At 35.0% G+C, this 27,148-nt stretch overlaps 3 protein-coding genes across 3 annotated transcripts; all 3 read left to right on the top strand.

The window, feature by feature from the left end:
- On the top strand, positions 13,139–14,281 carry LOC104709270 (NAC transcription factor 29-like). Its single transcript, XM_010425914.1, has 3 exons — positions 13,139–13,415; positions 13,514–13,782; positions 13,886–14,281. The coding sequence occupies exons 1-3, from the start codon at positions 13,139–13,141 to the stop codon at positions 14,279–14,281; spliced, it is 942 nt and encodes a 313-aa protein (XP_010424216.1).
- On the top strand, positions 15,341–15,986 carry LOC104793482 (non-specific lipid-transfer protein 9-like). The gene is made up of 2 exons (XM_010519838.1): positions 15,341–15,712; positions 15,855–15,986. The coding sequence occupies exons 1-2, from the start codon at positions 15,360–15,362 to the stop codon at positions 15,865–15,867; spliced, it is 366 nt and encodes a 121-aa protein (XP_010518140.1). The 5' UTR covers positions 15,341–15,359; the 3' UTR covers positions 15,868–15,986.
- Positions 22,024–23,371, top strand: LOC104793477 (polygalacturonase inhibitor 1-like). Its single transcript, XM_010519836.2, has one exon. The coding sequence runs from the start codon at positions 22,074–22,076 to the stop codon at positions 23,235–23,237; it is 1,164 nt and encodes a 387-aa protein (XP_010518138.1). The 5' UTR covers positions 22,024–22,073; the 3' UTR covers positions 23,238–23,371.

Below are 27,148 nucleotides of genomic sequence, written 5' to 3'. Positions count from 1 at the left end.
ATGAGTTTTTGGACTACCACTTATGTTCATATTCGATATAGAAATATTGGACCGTTACTAATATCTTTTATAGGTTGATGGTTTTTGGGAAAATTGGAAACAAATAAATATTTTTTTAATTGATAATTCAATTATTTCATTATGAGTACCAAAGTAATGAGATTGAAGATGAAGACATTGGGTTTGGTAATAGGTAGCCACCGAGAAGACAGTCCAAGAGGGTTTCGGAGGCCCAACAAGAAGTTTTTAGATTGAAGAGAATAAGTCTCTGTTTCTTAATCGTTTTGCAAATAAGTGGAATTGGTCTTCCTATTTGTTGGGATCCATTTTCTCATCTTTCCATGATTTCCTGTATCGTAGGAGTGGTGATCCCTCCATCTCATTGTATTTGTTTCCTAATTAAAGAAATATAAAAGCCAAAAAGAGACAATATCAATTGCCCAAAAACCAAGTCTTATTCTCTTGTTTATGTTCTATTTCTTGTTCTTGATACTAATTAATGTAGTGATACGACGAAACACAACTATCAATTGGTATTCAGAGTGGATCATCAAGGACAAGCAATACTTTGCTTATCATGCGATACCGCCACAACAACAAGTTCAGCCCGTTTCTTATCATCTCACTGGATAGGCTAATGAGTGGTGGCAAGCAACATCCGCTCGTCTTGGCACCAACGCCCACGATACACCTTGGGAGATTTTTGAAGCTGAATTTTGGAAACGCCTCGGTTCTATGCGGGGACCACACTCCCACAAAGTCCTATCCAAAATTCAGCAAACCGGCTCACTGCAAGAGTACCAACGCAAAATTGAACGCTTGCTGAATCGGGTCACTAACTGGTCGGAGGAGGTACTTGTGGGAACATTTCTGGGACGCCTTCATTAGGCAGTTGCTACACATGTTTGTATCTTTTCTCGGAAGACACTCCAATAAGTTTTTTATTTGGCTCAATTAAGTGATGACCACTTACAAGCGCAAAAGAAGAAATCCAGTCCTCGCACGTATACACCGGCCGCACTTCCGTCGACACTAATGCCTCCTCCTAACACTCGCGTGATTCCATAATCAAAACCAACGACTGAGTTGGGAGGAAATGAAACGCAAACGTAGCCTTGGCCTTTGTTTTAGTTGCGACGAACGTTACACTATGCAGAACTACTCAACTGTTTCTTATGGTCGGTGAAGACGACGAATCATATGACACAGAGGAATAATTTCATGAAGCTGTTAAATCTGAAATCATTTGCCGGCTTTGCCCGGGTGGGACTCGGCACACATAATTCGGGTTCACGCAATGATCAACCATCAACAATTAGTCGCTTTTATTGACAGCGGCTCGACACACAATTTTGTCAGTGACCGTATGGCCAACAAGAACCATTAAAAATCGACCCCCATGTCAAGGTGGCATACCACCATGCCCTTTGATGCAAGGGCACTTACCGGAAGGTCTCTGCTGAGATGGATTCGACGAATTTCATCCTCGATATGTTTGTGCTTCCTCTCACTGAACTCGATGTAGTTATCAAAATCCAGTGGCTGGAGCAATTGGGGATATGAGGGTTTGTGATAGGCGAGCAAAGACAATGAAGTTCGTGTTGGCTGGTCAGGAACATACGCTAGCTCGACTTAAGCCCTACTCTATTTCCCAAGCCAAACCCGATGAGTTCTCTAAAGAACTGTGAATGGGACATGCTTGTTTTTTTTTTTTAATAAAACTAGGTAGTAATCCGTGCTACAGCATAGGACAAAATATTTTCATATAAATGTTGAATTCGTAAAATGAAGAAAATTATATTAACACAAGTGTTATAGCACATGTGCGTTAATTTCATTTAAATTAAAAAAAAATTTGAACCTAGACATATTTACTCTAGAACTCGAAGCACGTCCAGTTCCGTCCCATTCCCTCACTTCCTAACTCATCTCATCTTGTCCCGTCTCATCCTGTCTCATCTCCTCTTGTCTCATCTCGTTATGTCCCGTATTCCTCAAAAAATTTTGTCTTATATTCGTTCTCTTTTAAATAATTATTCGTTAGACAATATTTACTTAAAGAGATTGGGTAAGAAATTTAGACGGAATACCAGAGTTCTCCATTAATTTTTTTAATTTAGTTAGTTGAAATTATCCAAAAAATTATAATTTCCAAAAAGTATATAATTATTTTCAAAAATACCCGTATAGTCGATCCTTATCCAAATTAGTAAAAGCTTGATACTTGAATTTATCTATCAATATTTTTTATTTTGTACTTTAATCTAAAATTTATGTTTCCTTATAAAACAAAAAACTATTCAATATTTCATTATTCGAATTTACCCGTTTCAGTTTATATATACTTGAATTTCTCAAAATTTTATTATTGTTTCTTAAAATATATGTACTTAATTAGTAAATTAAATTACTTCAAAAAAACAACAGATATTCAGTGAAATAATAAATCATTTTTGGTTGGAAAAATTTAATTGTATAATAATAGTATTTTTACATAAAAATTAGTTGGCAACTCTTTTACGGTGTTTTGTCAATATTTTGGTATATATGTAGATATCGAAACCATACCAAAAATAAACATGATCATCATCTTTATCAGCTGGAAATTATACAATTTTTTGCAATCCATCCATAATAATCAAAGATAGCCCGTGTTTGTTGAAAATATTAAAGTAATTTTGTTATGGGGTGTTAAATCTCATCCAGTCCCATCCCATCCTATCCCGTCCCGACCATCCCATTAGAAATTTTATGTCTCATAACCATTTTATATTAAATAATTATCAATATAATCCTTGATATGAACAAAATTAGGATTAAAAAATTATGAAAATAATAGTTTATTTTCATATTTTTGTTTATTCATCAAGTTCATAAATTGATTTAGGGTTAAAAGTTTTAGTTGTATAAGGATATCCACTAATACTCGTTACCCATATTCATTCCGTCTCGGGAAAATTACCTTTAATCTTAGCGTCGAGTAAAGAGTATTATAATTTTATTACCTCAGGGTAAATGTTGAATATCAAGTATTCATTTTTTTAAATCCATCATATTATTCGACCCTTTATTAAATTCATTACTTGATCCGTAAATACCTATTTTAAAATGTTTATTATATTTACCAATGTATTATAAATAAATCTTAAAGTGTTTTAGAATGACTTTGCAACTAAGAACTATATAGTTTTGAAGTTTGAAATTTAATATTTTGGGAACTATATGTTGAATATATTTCTGTTTTATCTAATTTTATGGGTCAAGGAAGAGTAGTCTCGTCTCCTCTCGGGTATCTGTTCTCCCCATTATCCTCATGTGTTTTACATCATGAAAACTGAATGCTAATTTTTGTTTATATGTAGAGAAAGATAAACTTTATGACATGTCTTTAGCTTTAGCCGTAGGATATTTAACAAAAATTCATGATTTTACTTGCAAATCAAGATTATTATATTCTCTATATTAAGTGCACTTAATGATAATTGTTTTAAATATAAAATCGAATATTTATTTTTTGTAAACAAATCTAAATATGTTTGTTATGTTAGTTGCCGACATATGATATTGATTTTATCATCATTACTTTTATCCAATCAAATTATTTATATTCGAAAACTTGTTCATAGATTAAGGAACAACCAAGATTTTTTGGTTTTTGGTTTACTTAAATTTACGATATTAAATCAATGCGAAATTATATATCTAGTGAATAAACAATTTATTTGATTACATATCTTAATTAATACGATTCTCATTAACTTCAAAAAAACTGTTACTTTTAATTATGTTTTTATTATTAATTATAGTTTTTTAATTCATACTACATATTGTGAAAAAAAAATATTCTAAAAAATACTAAATATATGGATTGAAAAATATATCAAACATAGATTTTTATTAATCTTGTTATATTATTTTCTATTTATTGTCTAAAGGAAAATCATTGCCACATCACATTTTTGAAAGATGAGATCATTTTTTTTAGCGCAAAACATGAGATCAAATTAAAAGAAGAGAATCCAACAAACTTTTCCTGCAAAATTCAAAATCAAATTAATTTAAGAATTTAGATATAAAATTAGTAGTAGAAAATATAAATATGAAAACATTATATAAGAACATATATAATATATATGATGCATGTACTTTTTTTTTTAAGTACGACTAACTGACTAAGTAACATTTGATTCTGACAGTAACATTTCTACCTTTTTTAAAGTTTAGTGGAGAGGATGATGCATCATATGATGTTCGTCATATTTTTCCAAAGATCTCAAAATCGTAATCTACAACATAACATAAGTATAACAATTAACCGTTTGAAAGAAAACCAAACATGAAAATCATATAACTGAAAAATTGATTATTGCTCTTTAAGGGGTGTCTTCATCATCCTTATGATTCTGACAGTAACCACCAGAATCAAAACCACCGGCTATCGAATCCCAATTCATCCACCATCTCAGATCTGGACCATAAAAGTGAAGAAACGAAAGCAAAAACCTTCGAACACAACATTTTTGGTCAAGAAAATCAGATTTGGATATGAATTCGAATCGAAAGTCGAGGGATTTTATTCATAACAAAAAAAAACAAAAAAAAAATCAAAAGCGGCAAAGAAGCGCCGACAGCAAAACTGGCTATCACCTCTGTGGAAAGATTTTTTTTTTTTACTATGAAGTAAGTTGATTGCTTGATGAGTTAAAATAGCTAATGATACTCTATATTTACAGAGAACTTAGATAATTGTGGTATTATGTTGATTGTCTATTGAAAAACTTGGAGAGAAACCAGAATATTTTAGATAAGATCAACCATTTAAGTATTTTTAATTATTTATTTTTAATTCTGTTTAGGAAATAGCCATAAAAGTCGAACATGTAGTTAATACAGTGGAATAAAGAGAGAATATGCTTTTTATATCTTCTCAAATTATCTTGTACTTTTTTAAAAAATAAATTAATTAGGTCATAAATCCAATGGCATATACTTGTAATTTCTTACAAAACAAATGTTTATCAAATAATAGTAGGGATGTTAAATTATATTCAAAATAAAAAATGGTTTTTTTACATCAACTGTTTAGAAAGGTGTAGAAAAAAAATAAAACTGTTTCACAAAACAATAGAGTTTCAGAAAAAACAGAGTGGTTGATAGCAAGTGTTTTAGCCACGAGTTGCCAGCCAAGTCTGGAGACCATTCACGTAGCCATCTCCAGACACCAAAAGTTTGTTGCGAATCTGTCGATCTATCAAACGAGGGAGTTTGATGGCTGTTGTCTCACATTATGTGTCCAAACCAAAAGCTAGGAAAATGGCACCGATTCTACCTTGTCTGCGGATTTACAAAATATCCTCCATGATTTCGCTGGTATTTTCTCCGGCCTGGCACAGCTGCCACCTAAACATTAGATTGAATATCGAACTGTGTTGTGCAGGGCCGGCCCTAACCTAAAGCCAATGAAGTAAGGGCTTTAGGCGCCAAAATATATACAGCATTTTGGGGCATCAAAAATAAGAAAACCGTTATAGTACAGGGGTTGTCTGCCGTTTCTTTAGGTGTTTAGGTTGATGGTTCGAAACTTCGTAGCAGCAATATTTGCACATTTTTTTTTACTTAAAGGGCAAAAAAAATAATTTGCTTTAGGCAGCCAACAGTGTTGGGCCTGCACTGGTGTTGTGGAACACTCAGGTCCAGTCAATGTCCGCCATAATCGTTATGCCCACTTCCAAAAAGAAGAAATTGAACACCAAGTGACGAAGATGTTGACGTTGGGGTTGATTCTGAAACGACCCGTTTTTTTTTTTTAAAAATACTATATATAATTAAGCATCTTATACTACTTAATTAAATCAACCCAAACCACAAAACATCATTTAAACCAGCCATAACCATCTTACACAGCGGAAACGTACAAACAATACCAAACCAACATATCCTTAATACAATAACATTCCTAACCATTCTATCCAACAACCTATCATAACTCTAACCAAGGTTTCAACACATAACCATAAATAACCAACAACACACAAATGAGACCCTAGATCATCCTCCTCCTCATCGCCATGATTCCACGTTCACACTTGTCTTTACCTGCACCGCAAACACAAATTGAGATGCATGAGTATTTAATAAACACTCAGTGAGGTTATCCTCCCATCTACTGGGCTATACACACAAGCAACTGAGATTCTATTATTAAAGCCAACAACCAAAACACAAACAACACAACAAACCAGGAAAACAAGACTCGGTTAAGTCTGGTGTCGACCGACACTAAGTCGGTGTCGACCGACGCTAAATCGTCACTGGTGTCGACCGACACTAGGTCGGTGTCGACCAACACTCACCCAACATGGTGTCGATCGACACCACCTTCGCAGAATCGATCTTCACGAAGCTGAACGACGAACCTCCGTTCCAAACCGCTTCCAAACCCTCTCAAACTCTTCCATACTTCTCAGGAACCTATGCGAACATGAAAACAACCAACCCACACAAGAAAAACACCACAAACACAAAGAAACAGCCAAAACAACAGAGATCCCAGGCTTATATCAGCCATTGTCAAACACTCACCTCTTTTGCAGGAAGATTCTCACTCAACAACGACGAATCCGACACTTAGAAGCCTTCTCCTTCGTTCCTAACACAAGATCTTCACTCCACAGCAATAGATCTCTCAAGAACAACAAAGGATCTCACAAATCTCTCTCAAAAACGTTTTCTCCTTCTTCTCTCTGCTTTTCTGTCCAAAAACGGCTAAAAGGACGAAATAAGTCGAGTTCCCCTTTTAAACTCGAGTTTAGGGCTTCTCTTAAACCAACCACGCAAACCGGATGATTAAAATCGAACCAATCGAACCGTCAGCAAACGGTGTCGACCGACACCACATGTGGTGTCGATCGACACCATAACCAAAATTCCAAAAATTGGTTCGCGGACGTTACAGATTCATCCTTGATACTGTTGGTCAAGAAGAAGGACAGCTCTTGGTGTTTCTGCATGTTAGGGCATCTTTAGTGGGAGCAACCGTTAATGTTTCTCAAAAAAATAAAAAAGTTTATTTTTATTACAGATTTTTTTTATTTTATTTATTTATGTTTTAGTATGTGTTCCACTAAATAAGCGACACTTGACTCATTTCTTTTGAGAACCGTTTCTTAAAGTGCTATGGGAAAAATCAATTCTTCTTTTTTCTTCTCTCTCTTCTTTCTTTTCTTTTTATTATTATTTTACTAAGAGTATTGGTGTGAGCAACCACCGATGACCATGGGCTTAAAGAGCTCTCAAGGATCGTTTTCGTATCCCTTCGGCTAATGACATGTTTGATGAACTCCATGGCTCCAAGGTCTTCTCTAAACTCGATTTAAATAAAATTAAATATAGCAGTGTTAAAATGAAATTTCATTTTTTCAACTTTATTAATTATTCATTTTTTTAAAAAAATTATTAAGATATTTATGTATTTATAAAATAACTATATTGAAAAGATTAGGATTTGATATTTTCAGCCTTAGTTACTATTATTAAGTTTTTTAACCTTTAAAAAGGTATTTCTAATATTAGTATATAAATTTTAAATTTTCACAAGTCTAACATGAAAACGTTATATTTTCCACCAAGGATAAACATTATTTACTTCATACTTATCTATATTATCAACAATAGTTTTTAAGAAAACGATTTGTTGAAAACAATTAGGGAGAATAAGCATAATTTGTATTTTAATAACATAATATGAAAATTTTCTCTGTCCATGTCTCAGTTTTAAAATATATATCTAGAACTAGATGAATACCTTAATATTAATAAATTTAGGATACGATGATGACGAGCCAGGATACGATGATGATGGAGATTGATGCGAAGTCACGACCACCGGGGGATCCTCCGGATACGCCGGGCTTGTGGGTGCAGAAGGTGACTGGATGAGGAGTCGGTGGTATGCCGGTGCCGGAGTCGGTGTTGGACGATGCGTTTGTTTCATCACGGGTTAATTTGGAGTTCCCAAATGGGGTGGATGGAGAACCGGTTATTACGATTGGTTCGGAGGTGTTGGAGGCGATGCATGGGCTGTGGAAGCAGTGTATGGTGGTGAAGGTGCTGGGGAGAAATATCTCTATTGAGACTATGAATCGTAAGCTGCGAGAGTTGTGGAAACCTAAAGGTATGATGCATGTGATGGATCTACCAAGGCAGTATTTCATGGTTCGTTTTGAGTTAGAGGATGAGTTTTTCACGGCGTTGACGGGAGGGCCGTGGAGAGCGTTTGGTAGCTATCTCATGGTGAAAGTGTGGTCTTCAGAGTTCGACCCATTTGCGGGACGACATTGTGACGACACCGGTCTGGATCCGTTTATCGAATCTTCCTTTTAGTTTCTACCATCGACAAATTCTGATGAGTATTGCGAGTGGTTTGGGTAAACCTCTCCGAGTGGATGAAACGACACTGACGTTTGGAAGAGCTCGTTTTGCAAGAGTTTGCGTGGAGGTTGATCTCAAGAGGTCTTTGAAAGGGACAGTGCTGGTTAATGGAGAAAGATATTGTCTCTTATGAAGGTTTAACGAATATATGTTCGTTGTGTGGATTGTACGGTCATATGGTGCATTCATGTCCCCGGCGAGAGCGGGGGAAGGAGATCGAGTCGCCACCAATGAATGTGGTGGTTGAATCACGAGAGTCTCGACACATGACCAGGAGGGATTCACGGTTGTCCAGCGATCACGATGGCGGTCAACGCCAGTGCAGAATCCGGTCAACCCAGTGAATGGTGGATCTAATTCAGATATGGGTCGTAATCTCCGGGATATTTCGGGAAAGAATAATAATGAGAATATTGTGATATCTAACAAATTTGGTAGTTTGGAAGCGGGGATAAGGGAAGGGGATATTCGGATGGAGGAGAATAAGGAAAATGAAATCACTGATAATCGAGGACAAATTAATCAGCGTGTGCCGCAAGGTAGAGAGGGTAAGGGTATTCACTTCATAGCAAAGAAGAGTGGCGGTGATAATGGGCCTTCTACTAAACGGGCAATAGGGGCCCAGTCCAGAGTTAACGGGCCACGCACTAAGCCAAAACATGTTGCACGGCCCACTAGGGGTTGGTTTTTGGGTCTACAAATGGTAAACTGGAGTTATCTGAGTTGGGGAAGAGACTAATAGCTAGATTGGCAAAAGCGTTTTTGCAAGCGTTATGTGTCAAACGCCTATGCTCAACGCCAATCAAAAATAATTTTATCCCTTTCACACGTGTTAAAGAAAATGATAACTACTATAAAAAGTAAAGTGTTATGACGCTGGATTTGAGAGAGTTTAGGGTATTATTTTTAAATAATTATCATTTAAAATATATTAATTTTGAAACAAAAATATTCTGGTAAAAAAATATTTGACTTGAGTCCAAATAATCAACAATATACTCGAATATGCTTTCAATATTCCTTTATGGAGCATATATGGAGAGCTCGTAGATGATTTTTTTTTTTTTTCTTTTGTTATTTGTTTCTGAACAAGATGTTTTTTATAATTTTGTTTTTTAATAAAATTAGTCATAAATAAATTTGTTTCAAGCATTTTTATTTATTAAAAAAANTGTTTCTGAACAAGATGTTTTTTATAATTTTTGTTTTTTAATAAAATTAGTCATAAATAAATTTTTTCAAGCATTTTTATTTATTAAAAAAAAATTAGGTCTTCCTCCCCGCCCCCGCTCACAGCTCCCTGCTCCCTGCCCCTGCTTCAGCTGCTTACCGTTGTTGCTCCCCTCTCGGCTTTGCCAATCTAGACTTAAGAGTGGACACGGGAACTGTGGGGCGTCCTGGTGATGTGCGTTTGGGAACTGCTTTGGCGGATGTTAATGGGGAATCTTCAGCTTTGTTAAGGACTGCAGAGATGAATAATTCACATTCAAGTTTGTCGGATGAGGGGATCTCTACTGATATGGTTGGGTGGGGTGAAAAATCTCACGACGCAGCAGGGGAAGTTGTCGCATAATGCTGCGCTCCGGTGATTCGGATTCAAATATATTGCTTAATCATGATGAATTGCTTAATGTGGAATTTCCGGGGGGTAAATAAACCTAACTTTCGACATTCGATACGTTATATGTTGAAAAAGTTCAATACGGATGTGTTGGCTCTGTTCGAGACACATGCAAGAGGTGATAAGGCGAGTCGTATATGTCAAGGTTTGGGTTTTGAAAATTCTTTCCGTGTCGATGCGCAAGGTCATAGTGGAGGGTTGTGGCTGTTAGGGAGATCAGGGGTGGGGATGTTAATATAATGGAGTCTTCGGACCAATTTATTCATGCGTGTGTGGAGAGTGGTCAAGAAGTAATGCATATAATTTTGTTGTATGCAGCACTGACTGTGAGTCGGCGAAGTGGTTTATGGGGTAAGCTCCGGGAAGTGATTCAAGGGATTACTGAGCCGTTCATTATCGGAGGAGACTTTAATACGATTCTTCGGTTAGATGAATGCACTGGAGGAAACGGTATGTTGTCTACTGACTCACTAGCTTTTGGCTAATGGATCAGCGAGATGTCTTTGATTTATATGGGATTTAAGGGAAATAGGTTTACATGGAGGAGAGGTCGTGTGGTGAATACCTTCATTGCTAAGCGTTTGGATAGGGTGATGTGTAATACTCATGTGCTTGAAATGGCAGGAAGCAGTGGTCACGCACCTGCCATTTATGGAATCTGACCATGGTCCCCTTTACGTACAACTGATGCCGAAAGGAAAAGGTGATCCCCGTCGGCGACCCTTTCGGTTCGAAGTCGCATGGTTAAAACATACCAGTTTTAAGGATTTAATGGTGAACTCTTGGAATGGAGATATAACAACACCTGAAGCCTTGAGAGGACTGAGGGATACACTGAAACAATGGAACAAAGAAGTTTTTGGCTTGGTTCAAAAACTTAAGGAGACTCTTGTGAATGAGCTTAAAATGGTTCAGGATTTGATACAAGTAGATCAATCAGATGCTCTGTTACAACGGGAGGAGGTTGTGTTGCGAGAGCTGGAGGAGGTTTTAGAACAAGAGGAGTTAATTTGGTTTCAAAAATCTCAAGAAAAATAGGTTGTTCTAGGTGATAGAAACACCAAATTCTTTCACACTTCAACGATTATCCGACGTAGGAGGAATCGTATTGAGATGTTAAAGTATAATGAGGAGAGATGGGTCTCGAATACACAAGAGCTAGAAAATTTAGCTATAAACTATTATCAGCGTCTCTACTCTTTAGATGATGTGGATCAGGAGTTCATGCAGCTACCGCATGTGGGGTTTGTTAACTTAACAAGAGAGGAGTTGGGAGATCTTAACAAGGAATTTACGGGTGGGGAAGTGGAGTCTTCAGTCTGTAGTATGAGTTAGTTTAAAGCACCAGGATCAGATGGTTATCAGCCGGTTTTTTATCACCAGTGTTGGGATGTTGTTGGACCTTCGGTAATTCGCTTTGTGCTGGAGTTCTTTGCGACAGGGGAGTTGCCGCTAGAGATGAACGCAGCTCTGTTGGTATTGATTGCGAAGGTAGCTAAACCTGAGAAAATTATGCAGTTCCGACCAATTAGTTTATGTAATGTGTTGTTTAAAACCATTACCAAAGCTATGGTGTTGCGGTTGAAGAAGGTTATGCTTAAGCTAATTGGCCCTGCTCAATCGGGTTTTATACCGGGAAGACTGAGTACGGAGAATATAGTTGTTGTACAGGAAGCTATTCATTCTATGCGTCATAAGAAAGAGAGAAAAGGATGGATGTTGCTAAAACTTGATCTTGAGAAAGCCTATGATCGTGTTAGATGGGATTTCTTGGCTGACACGTTACAGGTGGCAGGATTTCCGGATAAGTGGAGGCAGTGGATTATGAAGTGTGTATCGGATCCGACCATGCGTTTGTTGTGGAACAGGGAACAAACAGAGTCTTTTGTTGCAGCACGGGGTCTCCGGCAAGGCGACCCGTTGTCTCCTTAACTATTTGTTTTGTGCTATGGAGGGAGTTTGGCGGCGGTTAGTTCCTGTTCGTAAGCTACATACCTTTTTTACCCAGTCCGTACTCGAGTGGATTTATGATAATTTGCGTGATCGAATGGATCAGGATGGGGGAGCGTGGGCCACTTTATTTGGGATCACGGTTTGGTGGGCATGGAAATGGAGGTGTGGGAACATCTTTGGTGATCCGGGGCAATGTCGTGACAGAGTTCAATTTCTCAAAGATTTGGCTAAGGAGGTGGCTTCAGCGAACCTTGCTTTACGGGAAGGAGAAGGTTCTGGGGTAAGGGAGGTCATAAGCGTTGCCTGGACCTTACCAAGTGAGGGGTGGACGAGACTTAACACGGATGGGGCCTTTCGCGGAAATCCAGGCTTAGCAACGGCAGGAGGTGTTCTTCGGGATTTTAGAGGAGATTGGCAGGGTGGTTTTGCTCTGAACATTGGTATATGCTCAGCGCCATTGCGTGGGAGAGAGGGATCACACAGTTGGAACTTGAAGTGGATTCGAAGATAGTGGTCGGTTTTCTTACGACAGGGATTAGTGATACACATTCACTGTCTTTCCTAGTACGTCTGTGCTATGGCTTTTTATCGAGGGAATAGATAGTCCGTATTTCTCATGTGTATAGGGAAGCTAACCGTCTTGCCGATGCGTTAGCTAACTATGCGTTTAGTTTACCTTTAGGTTTTTATTCGTTTGACTCCGGTGCGGAGTCTGTTATTTCTTTTATGTTGGAGGATGCTCGTGGATTGTCTAGTTCACGTAGTGTTCGTGTGTAACTCTTTTATTTTTTAGTTGAATAACATTTGGGAGACTACGTCTCCCCTTTTCCGACCAAAAAAAAAAAACAATTAAATAAGTCTACCACCAAAATCTTAACTTATGTAAGAGACATAATGTAACCTTAAATCTCTAAAGATCAATTCTTTTGTTTCGTTGTGAATAATATGAAACCTTTCTCGTTCCACACATCTTAAGATTGAAATATATCTAGATGTATATCTTAATTATAATTAACTGAAAATATATCCACCGTCACAAAACCCTTTACAAAAGGAGACATATATAATGTAAAGCTTATATTTTAAGGTACCACTATTTGTTTTTCCTTAACGCTCTAGAGTTTCTTGATGTCGATGCCTTCAAGAAACAAGCGCAAAGAGAGATCAACACCGGAACCGCAAACGCAACCACCGTCAGAGATTGCCTCTTCTTCTTCTTCTTCTTCTTCTTCGGCTGCTCATAACTTACCTTACCTTTTACCTCCAGGCTTCAAGTTTACACCAAGCGATGAGGAACTCTGTATTGACTACTTGAAATCTTTCTCACCAGACAGGAAATATTATTACCCACCGTTTAATATTCCTATCCATCACGTCAATATTTACAAGTCCAACCCATATCAACTTTCAGGTTTGTCTATTTTGATATATCTTTCTTTTAGTTCTTTAGGTTTTATATATTCATTCATATATGTAATTATATATTTCTATCTTTTTTTCCTTAACTAGTGGAATTCGAGAAGGGTAATGATGAAGAATGGTTCTTTGTAACGGAGAGAAACAAGATTGGTAAAAGTGGGAAAAGGCAGAAACGTGGTGATGACTGTGGAGGATACTGGAATGCAACCGTAGGTGCCAAGCAGATTGATGCTGGACAAGGCGACGTCGGCTACGTGACCGCACTTGAATACTGCGTTGGGAGACCACCAAACGGCGTAAAGACGGATTGGTTAATGCATGAATACTGGTTTGAGTCGTCGTCTGATGATAACGACAAGGTATGCATGTATGTGTTTCTTGGGTCCCAAGTTATTGAGATTTTTTTTCACTTTTGGATTTTCTTTTTGATTTTTGTTTCGATTGTTGCCTCTGTGTGTGCAGGTGGATTATGCTTTGTGCAAGATTTATCTGACTCCGTCGGCAGTAAAAAGGATGAAAGCAGAGAAAAAAGAGAAGCTGAAGAAAGGAAAAGGCGTATCAAAAGAGGAGGTTAAGCAGCTGGATTTGCAGCATCAACAGGACCAGTCGCAGCTCCAGCAGCCTCATGATTCTTTACTCACAGCACAGCAACATGAGCCGCAGCCACAGCCACTTGTGATCCCACACGATGATAACTTTGATGACTTTGATGACTTTGATGAGCTCCCACAAGATTTTAAAGATTTCTTGGCTGAATTCATGAAGCCAGATTCACTCGATGGAGATGAAGAACTCGACGATAGTGATTTTCTTCAAGGCTTCGTCACAGATGGAATGATGAAAGATTACACTAACTGATCTCAGCCTTCATAATTACAATTATTCATTTTGCTTTTGAGTTCTTAAACTCAGAATCTAGCTTTATGCCTTTTAATTACCATTGTGTGATCTTCTAAAACTCAAAATCTTGTAATTATTTTTCTTCTGTTGCAATAAAATTTCAACCCACAAAAAAAAACAGAGATAAAGATAGTTCATTTACTCTGTATTTCTTTTAATGTCTTAATATGGTAACATTATTTACTCCTCTATTTCTTATCGTGTTAGACTTGAAACATATAATAGGAAAAAAACTTAGTTTGAAAATCTTTGTTTTGAACAGTTTTATGGAAAAGATAGTGAGGACACCAAGAATCTTGCATTTTCTATAGAGGTTGTAATGCGTATTTGTTAGGGACTACAGTGGTAATTTGAGAAAACGAAAAAAAAAAAAAAAGAAGGGCAACCATCTCACTACTCAGTCCCAGTCGGCCCAGTCTCAATCTCAGTCATCTTCTAACAGTAGTAAAGAAAATCAGTGGAAGATCCAAATATTCTAATGGGGACTGATTACGATGTGTTTATGGAAGGTTAACAGTGGAAGATACTCAGTCTTGATAGAGATAGATAAGGATGTCTTGAGTATGGAAAAAATCATATGTTGTATCCGAGAGTGTAAAAACTAGAGAAGAGGGTTTAAGGGAAACGTCTTTATTATTGTCTTGTCTTATATGAGATCATTACATATATTTATAGTGATAACATTAACATAATGCTAACACCAATATACTGTGTAAACTTTCCTAAACCAAATACATGAAAATACTTGTACAAGAAGTAAATATAGAGAGTCTAATAAAAATTCTTCCCTAATAGAAAGTGCTTTTAAGATCTATATTGTTTGACTGCATCTGATTGTTTAATTGTGTTGCCTGCATCTGATTAAGACACTAGTAAACATTTTATTGTTTGACTGCATCTGACTTCTCGGCTGTAGTAATTAAGATTTATATTGTTTGACTGCATCTGATTAAGACACTAGTATAAATATTTTTCCACCACAAAAGGAAATTGAGCACCACAAAAAGAAATCCCAATCACAATTAATCACACAGAAATGAGCAGATCGGTTTTAATCGCTTGTGTCATTGCAATCACTATTTTTACTTTACCTTTAAATATTCAAACAGTGAATAGTTTAACGCCTTGTGAAGTAGCACTCAATGATGTAAAACCCTGTTTAACATACCTTTGGGCTCCTCCTGAAGCTAAGCCATCACCAGATTGTTGCAGAGGCGTAAGCAAAGTGAACAGTAGTGTTAAAACGTTTGACCAACGTCGTGATATGTGTATTTGTCTGTCAACTGTAGCAGCAATGACTACAGCCGATCCATACAAGTTTGACCATTTGCCAAAGTTATGTGGTATTACCTTATTCGCACCCATTGGTCCAAAGCTTGATTGTAACAGGTAATTCATGTTATTTAAAATTGATTATAATTGTTTTTATTATTTCCATTCTTTGGGTTAATCTCTTTATCATATTAGAAACAGAAAACGTGATAATATTTCCCTCATAGTTTTCTCAATTTTTTTTTTGTTTTTTGTGCAGCATTAAAGTTTAAGGTGAGTATGACAAATATGGAATCAAAGTAAAGCTAGTATTAGATGAAAATTTGATTCATGTACAAGAAAATCCCTTCAAATAATAAAACAATAATACAAATTTTTTTTGTCAAAACCATTTTTGGAGATGATAAGATTTGCTAGCACAATACTTTCAAATAATAACATAGTTCATAGTTTGAAAAGGACTTTTATGTCCCAAAAACTAAGAAAAAACGACTAAATGATCCTCAATATATTTAAATTTATCGAAGAAAAATACAACGAAGTAAGAATACAAAATTTCGAACAGGGTGGCATCTGTTATTACAATTACAAAGATATGTAGTAAGAATATTCGAATGATGAATACCGGTTCATACAAAAACAACATCAGAAGCATAACGCTAGGAAATTAGGCATCAATTAGGAAAATTCATAACAAGCTCACGGTCTCAAGCTCAGTCTCAAGAGTCATAGGACGTGTTCTTTTCTTAGTCGGTCAACCAGCAGCAAGAGCGACAAGAAAAATAAAAAGTCCAGATGATTATTACTCCATTGTAACAACCGAAACTCAAGCTGTTTTAATATTCTACTTCAAAGATAGACGCATCGACAGAAAAAATGAGCTGCCACACAGGCGCGGCCCAACATTAATCTAATCCCTTGGGAAAAAATAACTTTTTTGACTTTTTTGGGGAAAAAAAAACTTGTGAGCTTTTTTTGAATTTTTATGTAAAGTTTGGACCATTTTATAGATAAAATTATAATCTATTTTTTTTAAAACTACAGTAAAACCTCTATAAATTAATAATGTTGGGACCAAAATATTTTATTAATTTATAGTGATATTAATTTATCTATAAATTAATAATTATTATTTTATCGTAAAAATTAATATTTATTAATTTATAGGTATATTTTTAATTGTTTAATTGACAATGGATTTAAAATTATTATTGACAATTGACAATGGATTACAAATATTATAGTCAAATTCACTTATACACATGACATAAATATTCAAATTTATGAATAAGAATATCAATTATCGTATTTTAATAGTCTATCAAACTATAAAAATGTAAATGATGCATATTTAAAAATTGAAAACTTTAAAAATTTTTAGCTGTTTTATGAAATGTTATAGGATATTTTATATCATTATAGTTTGAGGATACAACATAACAATTGTTTTATAGATATCAGGTTTAAAAGAAACATACTTTACTATATCAACATATATATATATATGTAAAATTTACATGATTATTAATTTATCATATTATTGGGACCATATTTTACATGAGGATTTCAAAAAAATTATTATCTTATCGAATTTTGTTATTTTTTACATTGTTCCGACTTGGGACTAGCAAAATTTATTAATTTATAGTGTTTATTAATTTATAGAGTATTAATTTATGGAGATTTTACTTGTACAACCTCTATAAATTAATACTCGGTAAATTAATAACCTCTATATATTAATAGATTTATCCGGTCCCAAGTTGGGACTAGTGTAATTTTGGACACTATTCGATAATATAACAAAATAATAATTTTTTTGAAAATCCTTTGTAAATATATGGTCCCATCAATAATATAAATTAATAATTATATAGAATTATCTAAATATATGTATATATGGACACATTAATTTTTATTATAGTTCATTTTTGATATTTTTACTCTATAAAAATCTTTGAGTGCTATTGTCAAAACATGATAATTGTTATCTTCATTATAATTGATTTTATGAAAATATTAGTTATAACCATTAAATCTTATTTTTAATGTTTTTTACCAAATTAAAAAAGTCTATATATAAATTAATAATTATTAATTTGTCGAAAAATGAAAACCTCTATAAATTAATAGATTTTCATGGTCCCAACATTATTAATTTATAGAGGTTTTACTGTATATGGATCCTTTGTATATAAGAATAGCATCTACAAAATTATGGGCCTTTTTTATAAGAGAATTTTAGACCAAAATTACACTTTTTAAGAAAAATATGGATAATTTTGTTATGGATCTTTTTTAAAAAACCATTACCCATTAGTCTACCTTATTTGGTTGGGGCATGCTTTGCAGTAGCTAAAAATTTTAGCATCCGCATTTAATCAACCTTGCTTACCTTATCTATCAGTAGTTTCAGTGTATTGATGGAATTGTTACCTTTAATCGTAATAGTGTACTTTTCTGTGGCCATAGCTGGTCGCAACTTTAGAAAAGAACACGCTCATAGTGGACAAGATCAAGGATTCGAAGAATCTTGTAGAATGTAGAATGGACCTTGTTTCATTTTTGTTTTTTTTTTTGATCAAAATAGAATGTACCTTGTTTCTTTACTCTCTTTAATATGGATTTGGAACTTGTACACTATTATATTAGTACGGGTTTGTGACTTTGTGTTTCGTTGTTTTCCATGGTTTGCATAACTTTAGACTTTTTAATTTGGATACGAAACTTGATTTTTTTTATTGTTTGTAACATCCGTCGACCAAATAGTGGAATTTGGGGATGGGTGTCGATCGACACCAGGGGTGTGTTGATCGACATCAACTTTTTCTGGTTCGACCAGATTTTTTTAATTCGCGATTTTGAGTTGGTTTGGTTTAGTTGAGTTGCCTAAACCATGTATTTAAGCGAAAGGACGACCCATGTCGAGGGTTTTTCATTGTTTTGTCGTCGATTAGTGAGAAAAGAGAGAAAAATGAGAGAAGCGATTGAGAGTGTTTTTGAGAGATTTTGGAATTCTTCTTGGTGTTTTTGATGAGATTTGTGGCTGTGGAAGGGAGAGTTGTTGCTCGAAACGAACGAGAAGCTTCTTAAGGTGTTATTTCCACCGTTTCTCAACCAAATCTTCCTGCAAAAGAGGTAAGTGCTTGACCATGGCTGATCTAAGCCTGAGATCTCTTTTGTTTTGGTTGTTCCTTGTTGTTTGTGGTGTTTTGTTGCGTGGGTTGGTTGGTTTTATGTTTCATTAGGTTTCTCTGAAGCGTTTTGGGGAGTTTGGAGCGGATTGGAGGCGATTTGGAATGGGGGTTCGACGTTCGGTTTCGTGCAGATCGTGTCTGCGAAGGTGGCGTCAATCGACACCAGTTAGGTGTCGGTCGATACCATGGTCGACGTCGAGTCTGTGTTGGTCGACACCGACCTAGCGTCGGTCGACACCAGACCTAGTGTCGGTTGACACTGACCTAGCGTCGGTCGACACCAGACTTAACCGAGACTTGTTTTCCTGGTTTGATGTGTTGTTATGTTTTGTTTGTTTGTTTGGCTTAACAATGAAATCTCAATTGCTTGTGTGTATAGCTCAGTAGATGAGAGGATGGTCTCACTGAATGTTTATGACAATACTCATGCATCTCAATTTGTGTTTGTGGTGCAGGTAAAGGCAAAGTGTGATCGTTGAATCAATGTGATGAGGATGAGGATGTTCTAGAGGCTTGATTGACTGTGGTCTAGCTATTGTTAGGCTGCTAGATTAAGTTGATATAATATTGTAGGATGTTGGAATTTGTTATCTACTTGACTGGCTATTGGATTATGTTCCTTGTTGGATTTTATTTGGTTATTGGAATTGTTTTGGTTATCCTTTGTTGAATCCAAACCAAAAACTACCCCAACCAAAAACATTTTGGTTCTCTAATAGATCTAATGTTGGAATCAAGGAACCAAACCATATAACCGAACACTTACCCCTACTTTAAAATTTTTACGTGATTTAAATGAATAAAAAGTCTAAGTGCCTATAGTTTAATTGGTAAAGTATTTCATATGAAACTTAAAGATTGCTGGTTTAAATTGCATTTGGATTTTTGGAGAAACCATATATAATGCTGAATCTTTGTCATAAAAATATGTATGGTCTAAGTACAATTATTTATTCAAAAGAAGTAAAGAACCCGAAAACAAATAAATAAGAACGCAACTTTTATAAGTGCTTTCCAACCATGTCCCCCCTAATCATTCGAAAGTCCAAGTTTTTTGGTCTTATCCTATTTTTATTATTATTCACCAAATATTAAGAATTATTTAGTAATGGTAAATGAATAATGATCATTCGCTAACAAATTGTATGTACTACATTAATGGTAATAGCAAAGGCTATTTTGGTTTAGTCCAAAGAGTAGTGTGTCTTTATTCGTATTCATATACATAGTCAGACGACTCTTGTCTTATTATTGTTTTTCGCTGACACACCATCTCCATCTCCAAGGACCAAGAACATAATCTTTAAACAAAACAAAAAAATTGCTTACAACAAAGATCACAAGATGTGGCAAAAACATTTTACTTAAACTCTTATTTAGTGTGTCGCTAGAGATCCAATTCAACAACTTAATAATTATTTGCTTTTCAACTTAGATTTAAAAGCAACCATAATTTACTGGTGAGAGACCAGCAAGAGTCGCTGCTTCGGTTAAATTTACAAGGCCAAGAGATTAAGCAACACCTAAACTAAAAATCTAGAGAAAAAACTCTACCAAAACATAAATTGGGTAAGAATGTGTTAGTTAGGCCGTTTATTTCTAATAATTTATTCGTGTCACATTTGATTTTGGCTTAAGCATTGAACCTTGTACGTATGGAGAGAGGCGAACAAAAGGCAAAGCCGACCTCCACCACGTATACCTTTATATAAAGACTAGAATTTGTAGTGCGGAATTTTAATTTAAAATTTTCTCTATCAATATAAATTCTTAAGTTTAAATAAAATTATTTAAATTTTGGAGTATAAATCTATATAAACACTAAATTTACATATTGTTGAAGATAACATTTTTTGTTATATTTATTTGCATAGGATATTAATTTAATTTTTTTATCACTAAAAATTACTAAATATAAACATAGTCATTTAAAGTTTAAAAGATAAATATATATAAATGTCATACTTAATTTACAATCTTCTCATCTTTTATTCTTAGAAGAGTTCATACCATATTCATATTCCATAAAAATATTTTTTAAAAGTTTTAACGTCGAATGTCAATCATTGGTCAAGTTATAGAAATCATTTAAACATATTGATATCCCACATTAAATGCAAATAAACAAGGTTTTATGAACATTTTTAGTGGTACATCTCTACAACAAAGTTGTCTAAGTGTATCACCTTCCATAATAAAACTTCCGACCAAGTCAAGAAAGTTTAGATGGTGAAACAGTTAAACTCGTTAATGAATATTCGTTCACTAATCCAAGTTAAACATTATTATAAAACAACATATGTGATTTCATATGTTAATTTTGTGATGCAACATCAACTTCGTCTTCTTAAATAACATAGTGTACTTTAAATATGTTGTTTCTGCTAATGTTTTGAGTTAAAATCATTTGATAAAATTGATAAAATTTCAAACTTGTTTTGTAATTTACTTTTTTGAATCATGTTATAGAATTTTAGCTCCAATGCCTTATGAGATATGCTACACAAACAACATGTCATTTTTTGTAACAACTTACATATCATTTTCTCTATATTTTTGTGATTATTGATTTTGTTTTGGATTACTTTTTAAAAGCCTTTTGATAGTTTTCCTAAAAAAAATGTGATCTTACAATGTCTGACCCTTACAATGCCTTTATTTTATATTAAAAATTTTAAGTTGAGTTAAGTAATTGATCTTTTATTTCTAGTTAAGTGAAATTTAATAATAAATCTTTTTATATCTGTTTCTTAGAAACTAATATTTCACTTTAATTTTATTTTTATGTTTAGAATTTTATAAATACAATTACATATATGATTTTTTTACTCTACTATGCACTAAAATCTTACTTCCATTTCCAAAACTTATTAACACATTCTAAATTTTGAAATATGATCTTTTTTTGGTTAAAATTTAAATAATAACATTATTCAAATTTAACAATATTTTAAAATTTTCATTTATGTTATTTAATTCATTTTTATATAGTTATTATTTGTATTATTTTCTAAAATTTATATTATTATTTTTACTATTTTAAAATTTAATAGATTTTACTTAAGTTATTTTTTACTCATTTTTTATTATTATTAATTATAAATAATAAATATCCAATAAATGAATATTTAAAATAATAACTTGTAAACCAAAAAATATATATATAAGATTGCTTAAGTGGATGATGATGATGTGTAAGAGAATCGAAAAAAATTAACTTATATATATAGGTTTAACACTCTTTTAAGTCTTGACATCATTCATTCACACTTTTTCAAACAATGACTTTGTTTATTTCCTCATGCCTTCTTCTTCTTCTTCTCATCTTCCTCTTCACCTCCACCGATGCTCTGACGTCACCATCCGACGTGTCAGCACTAAAAGCCTTCAAAGCCACCGTGAAACCAAACTCAATCCCGCCGTGGTCTTGTCTCGCAAGCTGGGACTTTACTGCCTCCGACCCTTGTGCTTCACCACGTCGAACGCATTTCACTTGCGGCATCACTTGCTCGTCTGACTCCACACGTGTGACCCAACTAACTCTCGACCCGGCCGGGTACACGGGTCGTCTCACGCCGCTCATCTCCGGCCTCACGGAGCTCCTCACGCTCGATCTTGCCGAGAACAACTTCTACGGCCTAATCCCATCCTCCATATCCTCCCTCCTCAGCCTCAAAACCCTGGTTCTCCGATCCAACTCGTTTTCTGGATCCATACCCGACTCAGTAACTCGACTCAACTCACTCGAGTCCATTGACATCTCTCACAACTCACTCACCGGGTCACTTCCAAAAACAATGAACTCGCTCTCAAACCTCCGTCAGCTCGATCTTAGCTACAACAAGCTCACCGGAGCCATCCCAAAGCTTCCCAAAAACCTCATCGACTTAGCTTTAAAGGCCAACACTTTATCAGGACCCATATCAAAAGAATCGTTCACCGAGTCAACTCAGCTCGAAATCGTCGAGCTCGCCGAGAACTCATTCACCGGAACACTCGGAGCTTGGTTCTTCCTCCTCGAATCAGTCCAACAAGTAGATCTAGCTAACAACACTCTCACAGGCATCGAAGTCCTCCCTCCAAAACTCGCCGGAGAAAACAACCTCGTAGCTGTAGAGCTAGGTTACAACCAAATCAGAGGAACCGCTCCGGCGAGTTTCGCGGCGTACCCGAGACTCTCCTCACTGTCTATGAGATACAACATGCTTCACGGTGGTATACCGTCGGAGTACGAACGGAGCAAGACGTTGAGAAGGCTTTACTTAGACGGGAACTTTTTGACGGGAAAAGCTCCGGCAAGATTCGTGAGATCGGACGGAGAAGTAATGGGAAGTTTGGGGAATAATTGTCTACAGGGATGTCCAGGGAAAGCTAAGATGTGTGCTCCATCGCAGAAACCTTTTTACATTTGTAAGCAAGCTTATGGTGGAAAACCAAAGTCTTAATTTTGTCGGTGTCGGCGACTACTTCTTGTAATATAATTTATGCATTAACTCTTCTTGTTTTGTCTTGGAGAACCACCAGTCGTTATCGAGATCTTATGTGGGCACGAAATGAAAATGCTTCAAACTTACACAAACTGTTTTTTTTTTTTAATTGTAGTATAAAAATAATGATGACTGCGTTGGTAAATATTAAAATGGGGTATCAAATACTGATGATTTGGACGCTACATCATTAAAGAACAATAATGACCTTGTTTGATACCTTGTACAATTCTTTTTTTTTAAACAGCATTGTCAAATTTATGTTTACAACTAAAACTGAATTTGTTACTGCTCATATCCATAAATCACAGACTAAAAAACTCGTCGAATGATATTATGTTGTTTAGATACATTTTGCAAAATGATAGGAATTCTATTATCAATATATACCTATATTTAATAAATACTTTATTTTTAAATAATATGATATATAAAAGTAATATTTGGAAAAAGAAAATATAGGTTTTCTTTGATCAAAAAGAAAAAGAAATTATAGGTATATTAAATACTGTTAAAACTTAAAAGTTGTGAAAGTTTGAAATACTATATGAAAAAGTGAATTTATTTTTTTTCTATGGATAAAATAACAAAAATTCAAAATGCAAATAAGCAAATTTGGAATTACCTACTTATATTTACATAAGAACAAAAAAAATTGGAATTTTTAAGAAAACACAATTTTCATTTTATACAACATGCATTCTGTAGATTTTTTTAGTTGGTAAATTTTCTTGAATAATCGCAGTACAAAACGTCATTAAGTCATAAAATTTATTTTAAAAGTTTTTTGATAATTTTAATTTTTTTTTAAAAGAATTTGGGTGGATTTGTATTAATATCACTGTTCACGTTTGTTTGTTTTTTTTTAAATCTTTGTTAATCATAATTTTAGTCCAAAAACATCTCTAGAACTCCATATCGAATCCAAAAACATCTCTAGCAAAGAACTCCATATCGAATCCAAAAACATCTCATCAAACTTTCTCGAAAGTTGCAAGATATGTATATAACTATATACCATTGTCTAAAGAACAAGAGTCATGGTGGTGGAGGAGGTGGATCAGGGTGAAGTCTACTCTATAATCTAGTATTATTCAAAAATGTAAGGTGATTAACTCTGTTCCCTTTTTATCTACTTGTAAAAAATCACTAACACTAAAATGCGGTAACATTCAAGATATAATGGGCACTTTACTTCCAACTATGAATGAATAAAAAAGATGAAGACGTTGTATTATCTTTCACAAGATAAGACATATTTCATAACACATCGATCATGCACCGTCTCGGTTAAGCTAGTATTGCAATCCTTAGTTGACTAGCTTAGCTCTACGTATACTTGGTATCATTAGAACAAACAATAACTAAACCAAATGTTCGTTCTTTATAAACTCAAAATTCAATATTCGAGAAAAGAAAAAGGAAGAAAACGTCATCGACCACACCAAAAAAGAAGAAGAAAAAAAAAATTAAGTTTAAAAAAGAAAGATGACATTGGAATGGTACTAGACCACTACATCAGGTGCTCTACTTCTCTCCAACATCTAGGCTACGATCATTACCTGAAAACATGAAAATAGAGTCGTGACTACATATACATCGACGTGTGATATTATACTTAATGAGTCTGGATCATTCTTAAACTCAACAAGCGTATAGTCTCAATAGTAATAAGAATTATTTCCAATCTTGTACATATGATAATATACATTTATACTCCACCTACGATTTTTCACTCCGGTACAATGTGCATCTCTATAGTGCACATTGTGATGTGACAAGTCCCACTAAACTGAAACACCAATAATTACATTACTCCGATTCACATATCTGTTTTGTCCATTGTGAGATGTACAACCTCCATAAAGAACATTCATAACTTTTCATTCTGTTTTAATACATATTTTTTTTTTTGTAAAAGGTCTGTTTTAATACAAAAACACAATTAAAAAAAAAAAAGATAGTATGACTAGTCTCAGAAGCACAAAAACACGATTAAATTCGTATGTAAGCCAATGGACGATCGTGGATCATCTTTTGCCCAATCCCAATCGCATAAACTCTAGTTTATGTGACTGCTGGACACTCTAGACCATAAGTCCTATTTTCTTTTCTTTTATAATTACAGATATACCATTCTAAAGTTAACATAAGGAAAATCTCGGTACAATATAATTTATAAAATCATGCAAACACAAAAGTAGTTTTAATTAGGATCATTATATACATTTTTGATGTTTATATTAAATTAAACTATCATGAGTCGGAAACGGCAACTCAAAAAGTAGACATTTTTTTTGCAAGAATAGACAACAAAAAAAAATCTTCTCCTAAAGAAGAGTTCGCTCTAGCCGTCAACAAGTTTCAGTTCTCCGTTTGTCCTCTCCAGTGGTCGGCGCTCTTCACCGCTGCCGTGAGAGGATACCTTAGTCTCTCTTTTGCTGTTGTTGTTTAGTTCCTTGCTTCCTTTAACTTTTCGATTTCGGTGGAGATTGGCTTCACTTTGGTTGAGACGGCAGATCTTCACGGTGGGGCTTGCGAGTTTCGTCGTCGGCCAGCTTCTTCGGAGAGAGTTGTTTCTTGGGTCTCCTAGATCTATTTTTTGGAAGATTCGACAGAGTTTTGAGTTTCATGGTGATTCCCAAAATTTGCTCTCGAATTTGTGGCTGTGGTCTCGCTTGTTTCTTTAGCTCGATAAGCTAACCTTCTGATATCTTCTTCACCGTTGTCTAGAGCTAAATGGAACTGTTTTAGTTTGTTTCAATTTCTTGGATTAGTCGTTTAAGTAGATGTTTGGCTTTGGACTAGGGAATCATTTGGCTTGCTTCGAGTCTCAATTTGGGTTTGTGGAGGCGGTTGGAAGTGTCATTTTGCAGAGATTTTGCTAGCAATTCCGGCTCAGGTAGATCCACGGTATGACTCGAAGAATAAGGTATCTTCTTTGCTAGGTCCTTCCCTGTGTTCTTTCGTTCATGTGTTGTTTGATTGGAAGCCGTCAGTGTTGTGTGGTTGTGTTTGCATTACCCGCCCAGCCTTTACCTTCCTATCACCCTTGTTTACCTCGTCCTTCCTTTGATTCCCAAAAGGCTTGTTTCCCTCTCTAAGCTTAGGCTCCATTTTGTTTGAAGAAATGCTAGTCTCCTTTGTCTGCAGTTGGTCCTTCTCATGGTTGTGGTTTGTTGTGGTTGATAGCTGTCTCGGTTAGACTTCTCTCCTTGTCTTGCTTTGCAAATCCGTTTAGATTTGATTGCGTTTTAAAGGCTTCCATCTAGACGTTATGGGACATTGTAGTCGTCGTCGTCGTATCCAGAAACGTTCGAGTCTTGTTTGTTGGGTTATGAAGTTCTTGGTTCTTGCTTCGAGAGATTGGCTCTCATATTGATAGGAGGTGGTGGTTGTTATTTTTGGATTGGCCTCGGGCATATTTGGTAAAACTCAGCTTCAAGAGCTTCAGAAGAATAAACATTGCGGTTTGGGACTAGTTTATTTCTTAAAGGTTCATCCTAGTTTGCCTTTGTCTTTAGCTCTTGGGTTCATCCTCTTTCCAAAGTTAAATTTTCCTTTGCTTTGTTGTTTGTTTTCTGTGTTGGTTTCTCTTATGCTTCCGGGGATTTGTACTCGTCCGCCGGCTTTGTTTCCCTTGTTTGGGCATTAGACTCCAGGGAAATCTTGTCTTCCGCCGGTTTAAGTTATATGTCACAATGTATTCCACCTTGTTATATATATAAAAAAAATCTTGTGATAAAAAAAAAAGAGTCGGAAACCAAAATTTGAGAAAAAAAAATCTCAAAAGTATCAAAAATCCTAAATTTAAACATATGATCCACTTTGACTAGTCATACTATCTTTTTTTTTTTTTTTTTTTTTTT

This window comes from Camelina sativa, chromosome 1 (genome assembly GCF_000633955.1).
Source record: "Camelina sativa cultivar DH55 chromosome 1, Cs, whole genome shotgun sequence".
NCBI classification, from domain to species: Eukaryota; Viridiplantae; Streptophyta; class Magnoliopsida; order Brassicales; family Brassicaceae; genus Camelina; species Camelina sativa.
Note: the sequence above shows the minus strand (reverse complement) of the source record. Positions and strands in the feature narration are given on the sequence as shown.